The sequence below is a fragment of the Mustela lutreola genome, chromosome 10, assembly GCF_030435805.1.
Source record: "Mustela lutreola isolate mMusLut2 chromosome 10, mMusLut2.pri, whole genome shotgun sequence".
In the NCBI taxonomy this organism is placed as follows: Eukaryota; Metazoa; Chordata; class Mammalia; order Carnivora; family Mustelidae; genus Mustela; species Mustela lutreola.
The window spans coordinates 99945126-99963908 of record NC_081299.1 but is presented as its reverse complement, the minus strand read 5'-3'; the positions used below and the strand labels follow the sequence as shown (position 1 = coordinate 99963908).

General features: G+C 47.2%; 1 protein-coding gene across 1 annotated transcript; it reads right to left on the bottom strand.

Moving 5' to 3' along the window:
• Positions 1-345: 345 nt before the first annotated feature.
• CD2 (CD2 molecule) lies at positions 346-18710 on the bottom strand. Its single transcript, XM_059136740.1, has 6 exons — positions 18597-18710; positions 12991-13090; positions 12567-12866; positions 8067-8315; positions 4579-4701; positions 346-1125 (listed from the first exon to the last, which is right to left on the bottom strand). Exons 2-6 carry the CDS (start codon positions 13049-13051, stop codon positions 827-829), a joined length of 1032 nt encoding a protein of 343 aa, XP_058992723.1. The 5' UTR covers positions 13052-13090; positions 18597-18710; the 3' UTR covers positions 346-826.
• Positions 18711-18783: the final 73 nt, after the last annotated feature.

The window sequence follows — 18783 nt, the reverse complement described above, 5'->3', positions numbered from 1 at the left end:
TGCGGGAGTCATAATTCCCTTCTTACGAAGGATGATTCTACAGACCACTGTGACTAGGTCTGAACCGTCAAGGAAGTAAGACCCAAACAATTACGTTCGCTGGTGCCTCTTGGTCACAGTTTGCATGTAGAAGTTTCAATGCATTAGACAAATCTACCAATAGCTTGTTGGGCCAGCTTTGCAGCCGAGACCTGGGGAACATGTTCTGGTGGCGTGATGGGGGGGGGGGTCGGTGGTCCAGGTGAACCGGGGTGACCAAACTTGATCCTGCTGTCACACCACCCAGCCTCTTTCTCACCCAGCAGCTTGCTGCGGCGTTTCTTTCTACAATGAGCAGACACTGGGTCAAATCAAAGCTTTTATTTCACTTCTCCCTTTAAGATGGTGGACAAGTGTTCACTAGGCACAGTAGAAACCCAGCAGTCTCTCTCGGGCAGGTTGGCCACTTGCAGCGAGCCACAGGGGCGGTGAGACATCTCTTGTCTGTGCATGAGCCAAAGGGGAGGCGAGGAGAGGTCTAGAACTCTGTGCTCGGTGGCCCGTCATCACGATGCTAGCCCTTGAATTGCTAGCCCTTCCTGGCATGATGAGGATCTGGGAGGAGGCCAGAGGCTCCAGGTGTCTGTGCACGTGGAGGAGCTGGGAGATGCAGGCACAGCCTTGGCCCACAAGCCCAGCGGGCGATAATCCTAAACCGCAGAATGCACTTGATGCAAGCGCAGGTGCAGATCCTGCGTGGCGGGGAAACTCCACCGTGCCTTCATGGGAAAGAACAGTTCCTATCTCTTTGAATTTGAGGAAGGGAGCACCATGCCAGGTGACAGAATTATGAGTTTTCAGTGGCCCCGTGGGGAGGTTTTGGTTGAACTCGAGGCCTGGGGAGGGGAGGACCTTTCTGCTGGTGAACTTGTGTGGCCGACGCAGGAGGAGCCTTCTTCTGCGGGTGGTGGTGGACACGGTGGCTCGGAGGTGGGGGCCGAGGACAAGGGGCCTGGGGCCGATGACTAGGTGGTGGAGGAGGCTGGCACACAGCTGGGTTTTGAGGAGCTGCTCCTGAAACCTGGCGGGGCTTCTGGCGTCTTTCCTTGGAGGTTACTTTGCATGTTCTTACCTCCAGCTCTTCATCTGCAATAATAAAACCTCTGAGAGTTCTCTTGGTGAGACAGGGTCAAGGTCACGATTTATTGAGTGTAGCACCTACCTACGAGATGTCATGCTAACTGTGTGGGGGGAAGCAGTGAGGAAGCAGAAGCCACTCTAACCCTATACAATTTCCAGGTCCTGCGGGGGAGACAGAAGCGCCTACCAGCAGGGTAAAGTGAGAGCCTCAGGCTTTCGGGAACTCAGGAAACCAGAGGCAAAGAGGCAGCTAGAGGCCTTTGTGCCTGGCTGTCCCGGGCATGGAGAGGGCACTCAGATCTCAGAGCCCTGCCTCTGGAGACCATGCCCTTAGAGCACCTTGGGGTTAGAGCTCTTGGGATAGGAGCTCCAGAATCAGAGGGGACGTTAGTGGCCACCTGCTTTCAGGTGGGTTTTCCTGTGAGCTCTGCCTTTCATGCAGTTCTTGCTCTAAGACAGCCCTCATTCTGGTGAGGGGTTGGAATATAGGCAACGGGCCCTTTAGCCCTCAGAAACTTGCTAGTTTCTCAGAAATTCATAAGCAAGCTCCATCCTCTTGGGCTTGGGAGGACAAGAATTTCTTGGCCTATCACCCCTCTGGGATTTTCCATGATATGTGACAGCAGTCCACGGAGATGGGCCCATAACTCCCAATAATGCGGTTGTTACTTTGATGTTTTAAAATAACACGGCGGGGGTGGGGGTGGTTAGGCAGGGGTGTCTGGGTGGCTCAGTGGGTTAAAGCCCTGCCTTCGACTCAGGTCATGATATCAGGGTCCTGGGATCAAGCCCCACATCAGGCTCTCTGCTCAGCGGGGAGCCTGCTTCCTCCTCTCTCTCTGCCTGCCTCTCTGCCTACTTGTGATCTCTGTCAAATAAACAAAATCTTAAAAAAAAAAAAAAAAAAAAAAACTACACAGGGAATGCATGAGGAGGCTCAGCTTCTCTAGGACTGAAGGGTCCCTCTGGCCCTCCAGCCTCCGCTGGGCTCCAAGGATGGTGTCCCAGTTCCTCTGTCCAAAGCCATCCTTGCAGGGCTCCCGAGGGAGTTAGGAAGAGAATGTTCTCCTGGGGCCCGTGAAGTGTCCCTCGCGTTGACATGGGCATATTCAGCTTAGGAGCCCTGGTCCCCTCAGAACATGGTCCTGTAATTTCTGGTGAGGATGTCAGGGGCACAGCCTCCTCTGAGGGCTGGAAATCCAGGCCTTAGGCAGTTTCCACACGAAGACTCAGAGTCCAACGATGTGGCTGTGACCCAGGAGGGCCAGAGTGCTCTAAGCACAAAAGGTAAAGGGCACAGAAAGAGAAAAACACATCGTCTACGCCATCTCTGATGCCCCAAGGAAGCTGAGGGCGGCCCGGGAAGCTGTGGAGAGGACTCTGACCCCGACCAAGTCCAGTTCCCCGCCATGTGGTTTTGGAGAAGCCTCCCTCATTGCGAGGGAGCTCGGGCTGCCCATTTGCTTGGGAGTCTGTTCACCCCCTGTTCTGTACATTAGTCCTTCACACATTTATTGCCCACCTTCTAGATTTAGGAGCCATTGCTAAGTAGCAGCAATGGCTCGGATACAAGACAGTGACCGGACAAGATACTTGCCCTCAGGAAGCCTAAAATCAAGGGACTGGAAGCAGGACTGCAAACCACAATGTCAGTCTCTGGTAAGAGCCCAGAGTCACCAGAGAGGTGCAGACAGAGTCCCATGAGCTTTGGAGGGAGGAGTCGAGGACAGCCAAGCGGCCAAGCCCCCAGGCTGCATTGCACAGACAGGTGAGATGTGGCTCTCAGCAGCCTGCCTGGCAGAGCAGGACCAGGGAAGGGCCCAGCGTGCCCACCCTGGTCACGGCCACTGCCCAAATGTCTGCTCCCGGGAATTAATCCAGGGCTAGTGTCCTCCCTCATCTCACCTCCTGGTTCTGCACCCAGGGCCCAGGCTATGGTGAAGCGAGTAAGGGAGCCAGGGCACATAATGGAAGGCACTCACTTCCAGGAGTGAGCAAGGGCAGAGTGGGGGCTGAGGGTGAATGTCTCCTTCGATGGCATGGAACTCCTAGTTTGTCTCACCCTAGTCCTGACTCAGCCCACTGGCCATAGGACCTGGGGGAAATCATTTAACCACAACGAGCTTAAATTTTGTCATCTGTATGAGTATTATCTATCTCAGAAGATGACTTGGGAAGTTGGATACAATAATGAATGCAAAGCATTGTATTGCAGAGGTTAGTCCCTGGCCCAAGTGATCACTTTGTCAACGTGAGCTAATTATCGTGTTGAAAGCTGGAATTGCCTTGTCGTGGGCTTGGAGGACTATGTGATCATTGACCCTCAGGCAATGGAGGAAGGGCTTTTGCAAGGGGACTTGGACAGAAAATAGCCTGAACAGGGCACAGAGGCAAGGGAGCCCTGGGTGCCCACAGGACTAACAAGGAATTCTGTTCCATTTGGACAGAGAGTACTGGAAAGATGGCCATGGAAACATGGCACCACGCTGGGGGCAGTGACCCGAAGGGGACCCAAGGTGAGAAGTCTGAAGTAAGGAAGCCAAGTCCAAAGAGGGCGTAAGACCACCCCTGCCTGGGCAAGTTCAGCCCAGGCCCTTGTTTGGGTGGTGCTGCAGGCCACTGCCGTGGGCGTCCTGGGCCTTCTCTAGGGAGAGACCCAGACCGAGAGGACCCAGTCCTGCTGGGAATGTCAGATTGCACAGAATCCGAGGGGACTGCTTGCCTGGCTGCCTGTCTTGCTGTGGCTGGATGTACCCTGCGGGGCCCACCTGCAGCATGGGGTCCTGGCACCCCCAGAGTCTGCAGGGACAGCTCCTGTGCCATTCTCTGAACTCACTGTCTTGGGTGGCCTGTGCTCCAGGAGCCAGCTCCCTACTTATGAGCATGACATTTTCATTCTTGCTGGGTTGTTGGATAGGCCTGATTTGAGGAAGAAATAGTCCCAGCGCCAGCACATCCCCTCTGAGCACCGAATTGAAAAGGGGGGTAAAACTCCCTGGCTTTAGATCACATGTGTCCTGTGGGCCCCAGAAATTTTTCCTGTGTTCCTAGGAGCGTGGTTCTGAACACACCTTGCCCCCCTCCACCCCCACCTAAAGGGAGGAAGAGATGTTTGCTTATGTTTTGAAGCCAGTCATTCTACCCACGTAGAGATGTGTGGGTCATTCAAAATATGTCCACGCAGGGCTTCAACCGAGCCAGGCTTGGTGGTGGATTCCAAGGGGCCAAGCAGGATCTGGCTTCTCAACGTTCTCCCACTGTCACCATGGAGAATTTGTTTTTCAAAGATCAAGCTAACCAGAGAATGGAAAAACCTGTAACCGCCGGTGATAACCCTTGACATTCTGAAACTCCCCATCTCCATCATTTTCCTTCTAGACTTGCAGTGTCATCCCCTTGAGTTGTTTCCACGGGGATTTTGCTCAGGGCCTGCTATGGGACAGAAGCGGGGGACCTTACCATGTCTCCTATCATTCTGTTTTCTCCTCTTGTTGATGTAGAAAATGAGTAGTATCACAAAGACGAAAAAGATGAGACCTCCTCCACAGATGCCAATGATGAGATAGATGTCCAGAACCTTCGCTGCAAGAGGGACAGAAATGGACAGAGGTGAGGGGCCCTGGGCCAAGGGGCTGTTTCATGGCTCTGGCCAAGGACTTCCACCTCCCACGTGAAGGAGATAAAAGAGCCTCCTGGCGCTTTTCCACCTCAGAAAAGCCAAACTCAAGAAAGCTGTCGGTTGTGTTGATCTCTGAAAAGGCACAGAGTCTGGGATAAGCCCCCCAGATGGCTCCTGGGGTGGGGGGCTGCTGCTCTGCGCTGGAAATGCCAAATTCTTTGTGTGCTGGGCATTGCCCATCACCTTCTGCCCCCCTCTCAAGGAGCATGTCACAGAAGTTTCGCTCTAAGAAGGAGTTGAAGGACAATCAAAGGACACTTTGCAGACCTTCAGTTGCCACACCTCAATGAGGGTAACCACTCAGTGTACAAAGAAATGGGTTTGAAGCCATTGCCTCATCTAGGCAGGAGCTGTGTGAACTTTGGTAAGCTACTCCATGTCTCTGAGCCTGGTCCATTCGGCATACAAAGGAGATCAGGAAACTCGCATCACAGGGTGGCTGTTGGAGGTCAATCAGATAATGGATGTGAAAGTGCTTTGTAAACTGTAAAACAACACACAGAGGCGAGTTCTGGCTCTTAGTAGAGCTCTGTGCACCAGTGTTTCTGGGATCTGTGTCCCCAGGAGAGGGACTGGGCCGTCTGCCTTGGTGAGTCAAGCGCAGTTAGAGAGGCCGCAGCTGGGGCCCGGTGTCAGGGGACTCGTGCATCTAGTCGACAAAGTGGAGCTCAGCCAGCATAAGAAGGAAACCCTCTTCTAGCCAAACATCCCTCGGAAGGCCCCGATACACGCAAATCCCGAAATGAGCTCTGGGAGTAAGCCAGAGGCCCCAAAACCAAACCCAACAGATTTTCCAACAGCAACAGTCTGTTAAATTCTCACTTTCGTTCCTCACCTTATTTCCTCTCTGCCCCACTCTCGGCCTGGCAGTCACACAATCTCCCCTGCTCTGTGGACAGAGGTGCTTCCACTGGAACATTCCATGGGACCAAGAAAGCACTGGGGTCCTTGAAGGCTCCGCAGGCTGGAGCCAGGGGCTGCAGGAGTCTCTCTCCGGCTGACCTTCCCAGGGTCTGACCTGGTGGGAATAGGTCAGAGAGCACGGGCTGGGCCATGCTGGGCCATGCAGCCTCCGCTCAGCAACTCTGAGTCCTCGCACCGGGGGGCCCCACACCTCTGTTCTGGGGGCACTCATGGAAGTAGAGGCACGCCTCACACTGTCTATTCACAGGTCTGTCCAGCAGGGCCCTTCACGGCCCCTGGGGTGCTCTCGGCAGGGAACGTTCCAGCTGGTCTCAGAGGAAGCTGGGGCTCCATCATTCAAAACCACATCCTCACCAACTCTAAATCCAAGCCTATGACTTCCTGCATGCCCTCATGGAGGTCATGCCCCCATGAGTCCACATAAGGTGGTCTTTCTGTATCCACTCCTGCTCCTCCCTCAGTGCCTTGGTGTCAAGGGTATGCTCGCTTTTGCTGAGTCAAATGGGTAATCTTTTCCTTGCCTCTCCCCTACTTGGACCATGAAGGTGATCCCTTTGAGGGTCTTCAAAAGCACGTGCCTCTCCCCCACCCCCCCCCCCATCCCTGATGCACAGAGATTTCTATACTGGTGGGATCTGGTTAGAATAAACATGAAGAAATGGGTTGCCAAATAAACCACAGGAAATGCAGTTACATTTGAATTTCAGATAAACAATGAATAACTTTTAGTAAAAGTATGTCCTTCCCGGAAGGGAGAAAAGAGGCCGTGAAGTCAAGGAAGGGCAGCTTTGCTCACTGCGCCTTCATGATGGGGGGTTATGGAGTCATGGCTGGTGGGCTGACATGGGGGGTGAAGTGATGCCCCTCTAAGCGTGCAATGGGCAGCCTCTAAGATGTCCCCCCAAAGCCTCCAGGCCCCCGGTATTCCCATCTTTATACAACCCACTCCTATGCACATGGGCTGGGCTTACTGAGTTGCTCCTAAAGAACAAAATATGGCAGAAGTAATGGGATAGTACCCCTGAGACTAAGTTACGAATAGACTTTGGCATTTGCACTCTCTCAGGCTCTCTCTTAACCTGCCCTGAGGACAGCTAGTAGCCATATTGTGAGGCGGCCCGACAGTCCCTGAGAGCAAGCCCTGATGTGGGTCTTCCCTGCGCACAGCTTGGACCCAGCCCACCTGACTTTGGTCCCGACTGGCCTCCTGGCTGCAGCCACATGTAAGGGCCACAACTGCCCGGGGAAGACTCTCCCAGACTCATGACTCACAGAAACTGCAGGAGAGTCTCTGGTGTTTTAAGCCACCAACAAAGATAATTTGTTGTGCAGGGGCAGATAACTCCTTCAAGGCCTATATAAGAAAGCCTCACGTCTGATTCCATACCAGCTCCAGGGCTGTTTCCTGAGGTAATTCAGAAGCCATCGTCCCTGTAGAATCTCAGGGCCTCTGGCTGAGGAACTACATTTCTGTGTTCAGTCTCCCTTCAGAAGGGTTAAGCAGACAGAGTGGCAGACGAGGAAACTGAGGGATCACGGGGTTCATTCTCTTTGTGGACCAGGAGGCTGAAACCCAGAGAGGAGAAGGAACTCAGACATAGTAATCCCACTGAATTTGGACAGACGTGAACTAGAAGTCCAGGCCTCTTGTTCCCAGAGCTCCCCCTACGGCAGGCTGCCTCTCACACTTCACTTCCGGGACTCATGTCAAGCAGGACTCTGGGGGATGAGCTTACACTGCTGGGTTTCAGGATTTCCTATGACATGGGGCTGTCAGCTCTATGGCAAGAGGAACATCGCCTCACCGTGTCTACCATCCTCCCTGGCCTTGAGCTCATTCTCTCTCCATGCCCCTCACTTCTGGATTTCTACTCTGGCTCCTGATAGGAGGTCCTGCCCATCACCCCTCTGGAAAGCAATCTTTTTTGCTCCCTTTCCCATCGTTACCCTGGGAGTTACAATCCTGGTCATTGACTACCTGAGGGACCTTGGGCAAATCAGTTGACCTCTCTGGGAAATGGGGGTTTGCATGAGATAACCTCTACAGCTCCTTCTAGCTCTTCAACTAGGCAATTCTTTCTCCCAGAAGAGGATCTTTGTAATTCTCCAAGGTGACATGATGCTCCGTGGAGCCCACGATGGTTAACCATAGAAGACCACCTTCTGTCTCCTCCAAGGCTTCCCTTAGAGGTTTCTAGAAGGAAGTGTGTTCTTAGCTCTCACCCTGAACCCGGGCTGCCTCCCAGCCTGGAGACCCAGGCACTAGAGTGAGTCTCTGCCCTGGACCTGGTAGACAGTGTTTGCGAACTGAGCTCAGGATTTCTGACCAGTGCTTGCCACGCACCTGAACAATTGATGGTCATCGTTCTGGTTTGCTCACTGACGTTGTTCTTGGCTGTGCAGTTGAATAACATACTCTGTTTGGTCATCCACCAGTTCGTGGCAATCTTTCGAGAAACAGTTTTGGCCATAGCATTAACTACTAGTCTATTATCTAGATGCAGGATTAATTCGGGGCCAGTGCCACTTCTTATCTCACAGGTCAGGCTCCTATTGGTACAAGTCCAGAACATCACAGGTTCTGAAACCGCCTCTGGGGGGAAAAAAAAAGATCCAATTCATATTAGCTAATTTTCCGATTTTAGTAGACCTACTTATTAACAGAGGTGGGGAAACAGAGTTAGTTTGGGACCAGGGAACAGTTTCCAAGACCAGTAGCTATTTTTAAAAATCCTTTTTATTTTCTTTTTTTGATATAGCACATTCAGCACACATTTTTTTTTTGTGAAGTTCATAGCTACAGTACATGAGTAAAAAATATATATATATATATACACACACACACATACATATATATATATATATATATATATATATATATATCACAAGTGTTTATGTGCTATTTTATACCTTAAAATGTTTTCACTTACATGATATCGTTTAATCCTAACAAGCAGAAGAGGTTGATGTTTTCTTGCCATTTACAGAGGCCATACCCAAGACCGGGGGTTAAATGGTGGACTAAGAGCATCCACTAATAAAGGACAGATCAGGGAGAAGCCCTCTCCTCCAAGTCCAAGTTCAGGAGCATGGGTACCGTGGTTAACATGCCCTGATTCCCACAAGCCCGAGGCATGGGCAGTGCTTCAAAGCAGCATAGGAACCCTAGCCTGGAGGCATCCTTCCATGTGGGGTCTGGGATCTTGGTCCCAAACGAACCCCACCCCCACTCATCCATCAGGTCTTGGGAGCAGAGGGCTGGGCTGGGATGAGTGGGCACCAACCTCTTTCCCCACCCAAAGCGGCTCCGCCCTCTACTGTGCCTCAGTGGACCTTAGGACCTTATCTCTAAGAGACAGATAATAAGGAAGACATGCTGCACCTGTCCTAACAGGGACAACATGTGACAGAACCCTGGGCAAATCGTTAGGTAGTGACATTATCGGTGGCCACTGTTATGTTCATAATCCTAAACTCCCTGTGTCTCTTTTTCTGACACCATAATATGCCAAGGCTGTGGCATGAAAGACAAAGCCCTTGGCTTCAGATGGGGCCCACCCAAATCCTAACTCCACCACTTCTTAGCTAGTGTGACCTCCTTTTTGTTCTCTTCTGTCCTCCATATAACCCTTACTTTCCCCGGGCTGGCCACCTTTCAATTGCTCTCCATTCATTATGCAGCCAGATGGCTTCTTTTTCAATGCCTCTCTTCCTCCCTGCCTTCCAGACAACATGTCTTCTCCATGAACTTTCCACTCAGCGCACAGAGAAATGGGTTTCAGATTTCATTTCTGCCCTAGTATATCTGCATGTAGAAATTCATTTTTCTTCCCATCCCAAGATTCTGTGTGATCCAAAACGAAGAAGATGGAGAGTCTACAAGGCAGTCAGTATAGAGTCTAGGGGTCAAATCAAGGTGTTTACTTGCCTCTTCAAAATGGAATGAATCTTTTTTCTATTTATAACGGTGACATCCAATCATTGTAAAGATTGATCAGATGCAACAAAATGTTTGAAGATTAAAAATCACATGCAAGGGTGCCTGGGTGGCTCAGTCGGTTAAGCGTCTGCCTTTGGCTCAGGTCATGATCTCAGGGTTCTGGGATCAAGCCCCACGTGGGGCTCCCTGCTTATCAGTCTGCTTCTCCCTCTGCCCCTCCCCCTGCCCCTCCCTCTACTCATGTGTTCTCTCTCTCTCAAATAAAAGAATCTTTTTTAAAAAATCACATGCAATTCTACTACCAGAGCCAATAATTCTTAATATTTTTATGTATATCCTTACAAGGTGATTTCTATATATAATACCCACATAAGTAATGTTTTAAAAACTAAAACTGGATCATGATTTTGTAGTCTGCGTACTTCCTCCTTACAGATGATCTATTATGAAATTCTTTCCTTTATGAGCATCAATAAATATTCACCTCTACCATCTTTTTAAATGATGTATTCTTAATTTAATGAATAAGTCTGTAACCACTGGGGACTTTGCAATCCTTTCCAGCATTTCACTCATATAAGCCACACGGCGATGAGCAGGCTCTTGAAGCCATGTCTTTGGACAAGCTCTCTCTGTAAGGTGGGTTCCCGGAAGGGGCATGGCTGGATCAAGGGAGGGCACATCACATCGATGAGAACTCCTTAGTTCTAGGTTGTTAGGATTTATTCATTCTTCCCCTAACACATGCTTTTAAGAGGGTTTCCAGTGCCTCTTCAGCCAGTGGCAGCAGTGCCCTCATTAAGGAGATACAGGTACAGAGACCAAAGCTACGAAAAGCATGAAGAAGCAGGGGTGGGGGAGGGCATTGGCACTGCACAATGGGTATTGGGTCCGAGGTGCTGGGATCTTTGCTTAGCTGTCTCATCGAATATCCCATGGAGTAATTATTACAAAGAGCAGACTCAGAGCAGACATGTGGCAAGTCATGGGGACCAGACCACACACTGAATTAAGATGCTGTGTGACACTGGCACACACAGACACACACTCAGCAGGCGGCTGTTGTGTCACAGAAAGATCTCTGTCTTTAGGCCAAGGAATGTGGGGTTTATTCTGGGGGTGGTGAAAATGTTCTAGTCAATTGTGTGCCAGTTGCACAACTCTGTGAATATACCAGAAGCCGTTGAATTGTATACTTTAAGTGGGCGAACTTCTGGTATGTGAATTCTAGCTCACTAAAGCTGTTAGAGGGGAAAAAAAAAAAATGTCACTACCCTTGTTAAGACAAGCCCTGGATTTGTACCCTGACTCTGCTCCTGTCAAGCTGTGAGACTTGGGAGAAATCACTTCTGTGTCCCTGTAGATAATAAGAGGATAATAACAACTAGCTCTCGGGATTGTCAGGAACCTTAAGTAAGATTGTGGAGCAAAGCACTTGACACCAAGCTGGTAAGCCCTTATCACTGCCTTACTAGACAAGACATGTGAGGCTCATGTTCCAGAAGGGAGCACTGGAGCCCATATGGACAGGAGTCATGAGATCTGGGTTCCCAAAGCCTGGAAGCAGCTCTCTTCCCGCTACATTCTCCGTCCCGCCCCATTTCTGGAATGTGCTCTCCATTCAAGGTTGCGGGGGACGGTACCGAGAATTGTCATTTGCCCCTGGAACGGGCACATCGGGGATCGCTGGAGCGGAGGCTGCTGCCAGGCCCATGTGCTGAGAGCAGGGCTGGAGGGTGATCCTGGAGGGGGACACAGCCCTGGTTCTAGCTCATTTCCTGTGTGAAGCATAGAAATACTGTTTTTTGCCCACTGAATCTCTGGTTTGTGCTCATGCGGGCGTTCCAGTCTCCAGATGCTTCTTCCCCTTCTCACTTCTTCTCACCCCCGGCCAAGTGTTCCTAGACTTTGAATTTCAATGTAATTTCCATTTCACTTTCTCTTCCTAGCCTCCTGCACCCAAACCATCTTGCCCATCTTTTCTCCGCCCAGTGTCCTAGGTATAATCTTACTTTCTCATGTTGCAGACACCCCTTATCGACTCCGGGGGCCCTCAGGTTCTGGCTGCCCATTAGGGTCATCTGGGGAGCTTGAGCACTTACTGATGCCCAGGACCCATGCCGGCAAATTCTGATTTAATTGGTCTAGGCTGGGCCCTTGGCCCCAGTAACTTTTCCTAGTCTCTGTTGACTCAAACAGACTACCTGAGTTTGGCATCCCCAAGCAGCGCCCCCACCCCCACCCCCCACCTCCTTTGGACGGCCGCTGCAGCAGCTCCCTGGCTTGTCTTCAGGACACAGGCCAGCTCTCCCAGGGCATGCCATACATATGGCCACACCTGGTGTGTTTTCTACAGCTAGAGCAAAAGCCATCTTCCTCTCTTGATCACCCTGATGGTGAGCAGATCTGAACCAAGGGCTGTTCATCTTTAAATTCATAACTTCCAGCCCCTTCCTGCCATATAATGATTCTTCCAGGGCACCCTGGTTTGAAACGTCTCTGTGGATGGAAGACCTCCTGCTCTCCAGTTAGTCTGCCCCACACCCAGCTTGCTCCTTCCTCATCCTCCCGAAATGACCACTTTTCCCTTCTGCCCACCTGTTCCTCTCCTCCTGATTGATGCCACCTTAAAGGAGGTTCTACACGCAGATCACATCCCCTAGCGTGAGGAGAGCGTTTTAGGCGAAGAGAATTGTGGTTCTATCAGCTGTATATTTCCCCACATGGAGACTCCATCTCTTCCACAGGACGGAGCCTTCACTGAGGTGGGAGAGATGCATTAGATCTCTTTTAGGGATGCCCCCAAGGCCAAGATCAGGCTGGACCCACTCCATAAATGCTATTCCCCAACTTGCTAAAGGGCACCCAGACTGGGATGGAGGAATTTGGGGAACAAAGACTTACCTTGAATTATCAATTGAAATGTTTCGGTCAAGATATTCTTTCCAATTTTATCATATATAGTCACCTTGTAGGTATCATGGTCCTCTGTCTTTAGCTGTTTAATTCTCAGATCTCCGTTTGTTGATATTTTATATTTTTCAGATGCCTCTTTAAGCTTGCCGTCTTTGAGTTGTGCAATTTTGGATTTTCTGTTTTCCCATCGTATATCATCTATACTGTCATTCATTTGAAAATTAGAAATGTTCAGTTCGAAGTCAAGACCCAGGGTACCCCAGACAACCTTGTGTTCATGGGCTGCACCTATAAAAAAGCAAGACAGTTCCTGAGATCTTGAGATGCACAGCCAGAGAAAGTGGGGCCACGACCTCTGACTCTCAGGCTCACTTTAGCATGCTCACTCCATTGGAGACCCACACCAACTTACCTTTGGTAGAAACGCTGAAAATCAGAAGGGAGCTGGTGAAGACTTGAGAGGCGAGGCTCATCTTTAGGGTTAGTTTCCTTGTTATGACTCTAAGCTCTTCCTGCAAAAGGAACTGAAGTGAGACCAGAGGAATCCACCCTCTGAGAGCTGAACCACGTGCCTCTTTTTTACTTCTTTTACAGTTAGCATAAAACACACAGACACACACACACACTCACACACACACACTCAGCAAACCAACCTGCTGATGGGCTCCTTTACCAAAGCAGGTGTGTTTATCATGCGTGGGTGTCTTCTTATCTCATTTTAATCCTCACAACAGTTGGGTGGGTTTTGTTACCCCACCAAAGAGAAAAGGAACCTAGAGGCTAAGTAAATCACTCAGGATCCCCCTTCAGTTAGCAAGGAGCCAAATTTAACCATGCAGACTGCTTCTATCCATTCCCCTATGCTGCCTCCAACAAGGCGTTTCTTACATTGTTTTTTCCGTTCTAAAACAGTTGTTTTTTATGTCCTAAAATTCTTTGTGATTAAAAGGACACATAAATGGACTCTTATGTAAATGCTTGAAATGTAAATGCTTGAAATCCCCAGATCTTACATTCAGCACACATGTTACAACTCCACTGAAATTCAGTTAGGTAAATGAGAACCTGTTCCCAAGCAAACAAAAATAGAGCTGGGGAATACTATCCAACTACCAGAACGAATCATTCAGAGCATTTACGATGGTTAATACTACAGATGGTTAAGGAAAGGAAGAGATAAAGAGAAAAGGGGAAGTGACAGAGGACTCAGAGGGGAAAAGGGAAGAAATCTGTGATTCAGGGAGAGAAAAAAAGTGAGGTATTGGATGCGCTCAGGAAAAAAAAAAAAATGCACTGACAGAGCCAGCCACGGCAAAAAGGGACACCCAATGACAGATTTCCAAAGTAAATGTCCAGTTTTGCGCTGGACACAATTGATCACATAAAAATGGGGCATTTATTTATAGGCAAAGAAATGGACAAAGGGAAAAGACATGGTGGAAAATATTTACAATATATATGAAAAATTATTAATAACCAAGAACATAAATTATACCTATTAGTAAGAAGAAAACTCAGTTTTTTAAGTGGGCAAAGATACAAATAAACAGTTTGTAGAAGAAATGTTTAATAGAAGAAATGTCAATAAACTTATGAGAGGACATCTAATATAGCCGTGAAATACCATTAGCACGACCAGATTGGCAAAATTAGAAAAGATAATAATTCACATTATTGACCAGATTATAGAAAGAAACATGTGCCTTCATACAATATTGAAGGGACTATAAAGCCATACCTCATGGGGGATGGAATTTGGCAATTTATGCAAACTTTAAAAAAAAATATATATATATATATATTACACAGTAATTTTAATTTGAGAAACTATCCTACACAGTTATTTAAATAAATGTGCAAAAATTCTGCTCAAGGATGTCTGTCATAGCATTTTTTTTTTTTTTTAAGATTTTATTTATTTATTTGACAGAGAGAGATCACAGGTAGGCAGAGAGGCAGGCAGAGAGAGAGAGGAGGAAGCAGGCTCCCTGCTGAGCAGAGAGCCCGATGTGGGACTCGATCCCAGGACCCTGAGATCATGACCTGAGCCGAAGGCAGCGGCTCAACCCACTGAGCCACCCAGGCGCCCCTGTCATAGCATTTTTTTGAAACAGAAAATTGCAAACAACTAAAATGATGGTAGATTCACATTATGAAATATGGTATAATGGTTCAAATAAAGAAGAGCAAAAAGTGACAATTATACTGTATCACATCACCTTATATAATTAGTGTATACATGGAAAAAAGTCTGGAAGGATTCATGCTGAACTTTTAGCAGTGCTCCTCTCTCAAAATCTAGATGTCAAGGAGGCTGATTCAAAATTTGTACTTTTATTTTACCATCTTCTGTGAACTCAGAAATCCTGGTAACCAACACGTTATTTTTGTAATGAAAAGTTATTTATTTATTTATTTATTTATTTTAAAATAAAGGATACTCCAGACATGCATGTGTTTTCAAAGTGTATGCAGGGTTGGGGCGCCTGGGTGGCTCAATCAGTTAGGTGTCTGCCTTCAGTTCAGGTCATGATCCCAGGGTCCTGGGATCCAGTCCCACATCAGGCTCCTTGCTCAGTAGGGACCCTGCCTCCCCCTCTCCCTCTGCCTGCCGCTCTGGTTGCTTGTACTCTCTCTGTCTGTCAAACAAATAAATTAAATATGCCACTTCCTGACAGTACACGGGAGAAGAATGAGGCACAAACAAGTCAGCTGCAAGAGAAAGGGAGCAGGGGACAACAGTAGAAAAGACTGCTGCCCCAAACGACTCCCCGGTCCCGTTTTTATTAGATATAGAAAGTAATCAGAAGAGTGGAAGAAGGCTACCATTAATCATATGCCTTGTAGATAAACCAGAAGTAAGGCAAAATATGTCTGGTCAAGCAGTATAAAGTTTATAGTTGAACAAGCAGATTCAAAGGACTTATCTAATTAGCCACCAGGGCTCTCGGAGGGGAGGGGAGATGACAGGGAAATGAAGCAGGCTTCGGTCCACCCTGAGCGGGCCGGGCATCCCCAGCGGCTCGGCTTCAAGGCCGTATATATCGTGCTCTCCCCCAGAAGCCTGTTGCCAGGTTGTGTTTTTCTTGAGGCTGTATCTAAACATGCTTGGTAACTAGTAGAATTTCTCATGGGTTATATTTTAAGTAATACATTGTTCTGAGGGACAGTTACATTTCCCCCTTTTTGTTGATGCAGAAGTAGGAAAGTTGATTTTGTAACTTTTTGATTCATCAGTCATTGGAGGGATTTTTGCATGCATCTGAGGACTAAGTATAAAAAGATTATAGCAATAAAAAGAATAATCATTTTACCTATAACGCCAAGACCAGTTTGTGTAAGTAAAAGGGTTTAAATTAGACAGAATATTGTTAATTTTTTGTGCAAAACTTATTTCTGGAACTGATTGTAATGAGTGAGTAATGCCTGGAATAGTATTTTGAAGTTGTTTAATATCTAAAGTTAGTTTATCCCCATAATGATTGGTGATATGACAGCGAATTTTGCTCCATGATATTTCTGATTTATCATAGGCATGGGGAGTAACACAGAAGGAAGAAACATTTCAGTCACATAAAATGTGAAGCCTAAGCTTCATATTTTGAAGATCATCTCCTATATATATCGTGGCTGCTTCTAAATCAGAGATACTTTTATTTAATTTTTGATCTATGATCATTTGTTGATTCTAAGCTTTGCTTGCATTTTCGTGCCACTTTTGTACAAATTGTGTGGTTTGCATAGTTTGATGCAAGGCTATTTTTGCAGTGGTAGCTGAAGCAGTAATGGCTATCATTCCTAAAATAGCTGTTATAAGCAACCCAAGGAATCTTTTTGTTCTATGGACCCAGTCCTTTAAAACTGTTAAAAGTACATGTATATTTATCTGGAGAGCTTTCCCAAACATGGTGGTATTTCACCGGTAACCAGAGGCCTATTCTTCTTCTAGCTATGAGAATGATAGAATTGTCTGTATAAACATTTTTATTGACACAGGTGAATATTTTACATCTGGGACAGTTTATTTTTCTATTGTTATGATCAAAAGTCATTTTTCCAATAACAAAAACATAGGGATCTCTAACACATGCTCTTATCCATTCTTTTTTTTAACAGGAAAAGGGAGAATGTATAGTTATTAGACTGATAAATGTAAGAGCTATTCCAAACTCTTATGTGATTTAAAGCACTGGTGACTTTTTATAAATTTTTTGTCTTTTATGATAATTAACAAAAGGGGATGGCGCCGGAAGTCCTTGCCCATGCCAGATCAGAGGCTCATCTCCTGAGGTTAAGGTTTGTGGTAAAATGAGATTACCAAAAACCTGCCATTTAAAATTTTGATGAGAGGAGCAGGGTCTCCCAGTGCAATTGGTGACTGCTATCCTCTTAGGGGACCAGTCCCATACAATCCCATAGGAATCATTAATAATGATACTGGGGTGAGAAGCTTGACAATCTTCCCAGAAAGGGCGAATTTTCTTATTAGACCACATTTGTGTCAGTTTGCATTCGGGAATAGGGGGTGCTGCTGTGCTATAGCTAGTACCCCAATATTCATTGGCTAGGAATCCTTTAGTGGAGAGTAAATGTAACTGAACTTTCGTCAGATAATTATTAGTAGGAAAGTCCACCAACTGTCTTGGATCATCAGAGATAAGACAACTGGAATGACTGACAATACATATTGGTCTGTTTTGATATCCTAAGGTAAGATTAATGTTTGTGCCCTCCTCTAGAGGCAAAAGTGGCAATCTAGGATCCAAAATTCCAGGTACCCATTTCGAGGCATTTAAATAAATTGTTACTATATTTTTTTTCCCCACTCTGCTGGATAGAGCAGGGGAGGATTGGGTATATAAGCCCAATAAGTAAAGTTATCTATCTGTGCATAACATCCAAGAAGACTTACAGCTACCGTGATGAGTGCCATCATATTACATCAGACGTAGAAACAGTAGTAGTTTCAATATGCTGTAAAACATACACTGTTTATAAAGAATCAGATAACAGATTAAATGCAGAAGAAACATATTGAAACAATGTAATAACTGCCATTAATTTTGATTTTTGTGCTGAGAGATTGGTAGTAGATATGATTTTTGAAATAAGACCATAGCAACTTTTTTTTAAAATAATTTTTGACCCTTAAATTTTTATAAGGTTGTTGAAGATGGAAGGTCTCATCTTTTGTAACTTCTTCCTGCTGAACAGGCGCGTAGCGTTTTTCCTGGATTTTTTATTTTTTACACTGAACAGTGCATTCTCATAGGACGGCGGAGCCGATGGCAGCAGTGCCATTTGCACCTCTTGTTCTGTTATTGGAGGAGGAGGAGGAGGAGATTCCTCCTTTATATATTCCTTTATGATGGCCTTAGTAATTTCTTTTTCCTCCTAGATGGCATGTTCAGGTTCCTCTTTTTTAGTTTCTCTTGAACATTCATTATTGCTCTCTAAATAAGGGGTTTGTAAAGGCTCCAAAATGGAGCAAATGAGGGTCCAAGTAGACCGTATAGTAATTAGAATTGGTTTTTCTTTCTCCTCCTCCTCCTCCTCCTCCTCCTCCTCCTTCTTCTTCTTCTTCTTTTCAAGATTTTATTTATTTATTTGACAGACAGAGATCACAAGTAGGCAGAGAGGCAGACAGAGAGAGAGAGACAGGGAAGCAGGCTCCCCACTGAGCAGAGAGCCCAATGCGGGGCTCGATCCCAGGACCCTGAGATCATGACCTGAGCCGAAGGCAGAGGCTTAACCCACTGAGCCACCCAGGCACCCAGAATTGGTTTTTCTTTAGCATGCAAAAGTTTTAAGTTTTGACCTACTTTTTCCCATGTCTGTAAATCTAAAGTCCCTAACATAGGGAACCAGGAGCAATGTTCTTTAATTACTTTTAAAAGCTCCACAAGTTGGCTCTCGCTGACTTTTGCTCCTCTCGCCTTTAGGAGCTGTCTCAGTAAGCATATGTAAGGGCGGTAATCGTCTGTGCTCTCTAGATTACCCAGACCCTGCAGTACGTACCCACAACTTGCCATTGGGAAAAAGGCATGGCCATGCAAAAACTCACACCGGGGCTTCTTCTCCTGTTTCATTTCTGGTCCCTGTTCGGGCGCCACTTGCCGCTTCCTGACGGGGCGCACGAGAGAAGAATGAGGCACAAACAAGTCAGCTGCAAGAGAAAGGGAGCAGGGGACGACAGTAGAAAAGA

What these genes read in the sequence shown, in the direction of transcription:
- CD2 (XM_059136740.1), bottom strand. Translation starts at nt 13,051, where the DNA reads ATGAGCCTCGCCTCTCAAGTCTTCACCAGCTCCCTTCTGATTTTCAGC. An exon ending in ATTTCAATTGATAATTCAAG is followed by an intron (nt 8,316 to 12,566) that starts GTAAGTCTTTGT and finishes TTTTCCCCCCAG; the next exon opens with AGGCGGTTTCAGAACCTGTG. An exon ending in ACAGAATGATAGGAGACATG is followed by an intron (nt 1,126 to 4,578) that starts GTAAGGTCCCCC and finishes TTATTATTGCAG; the next exon opens with ATGAAGAGCTGGAGGTAAGA.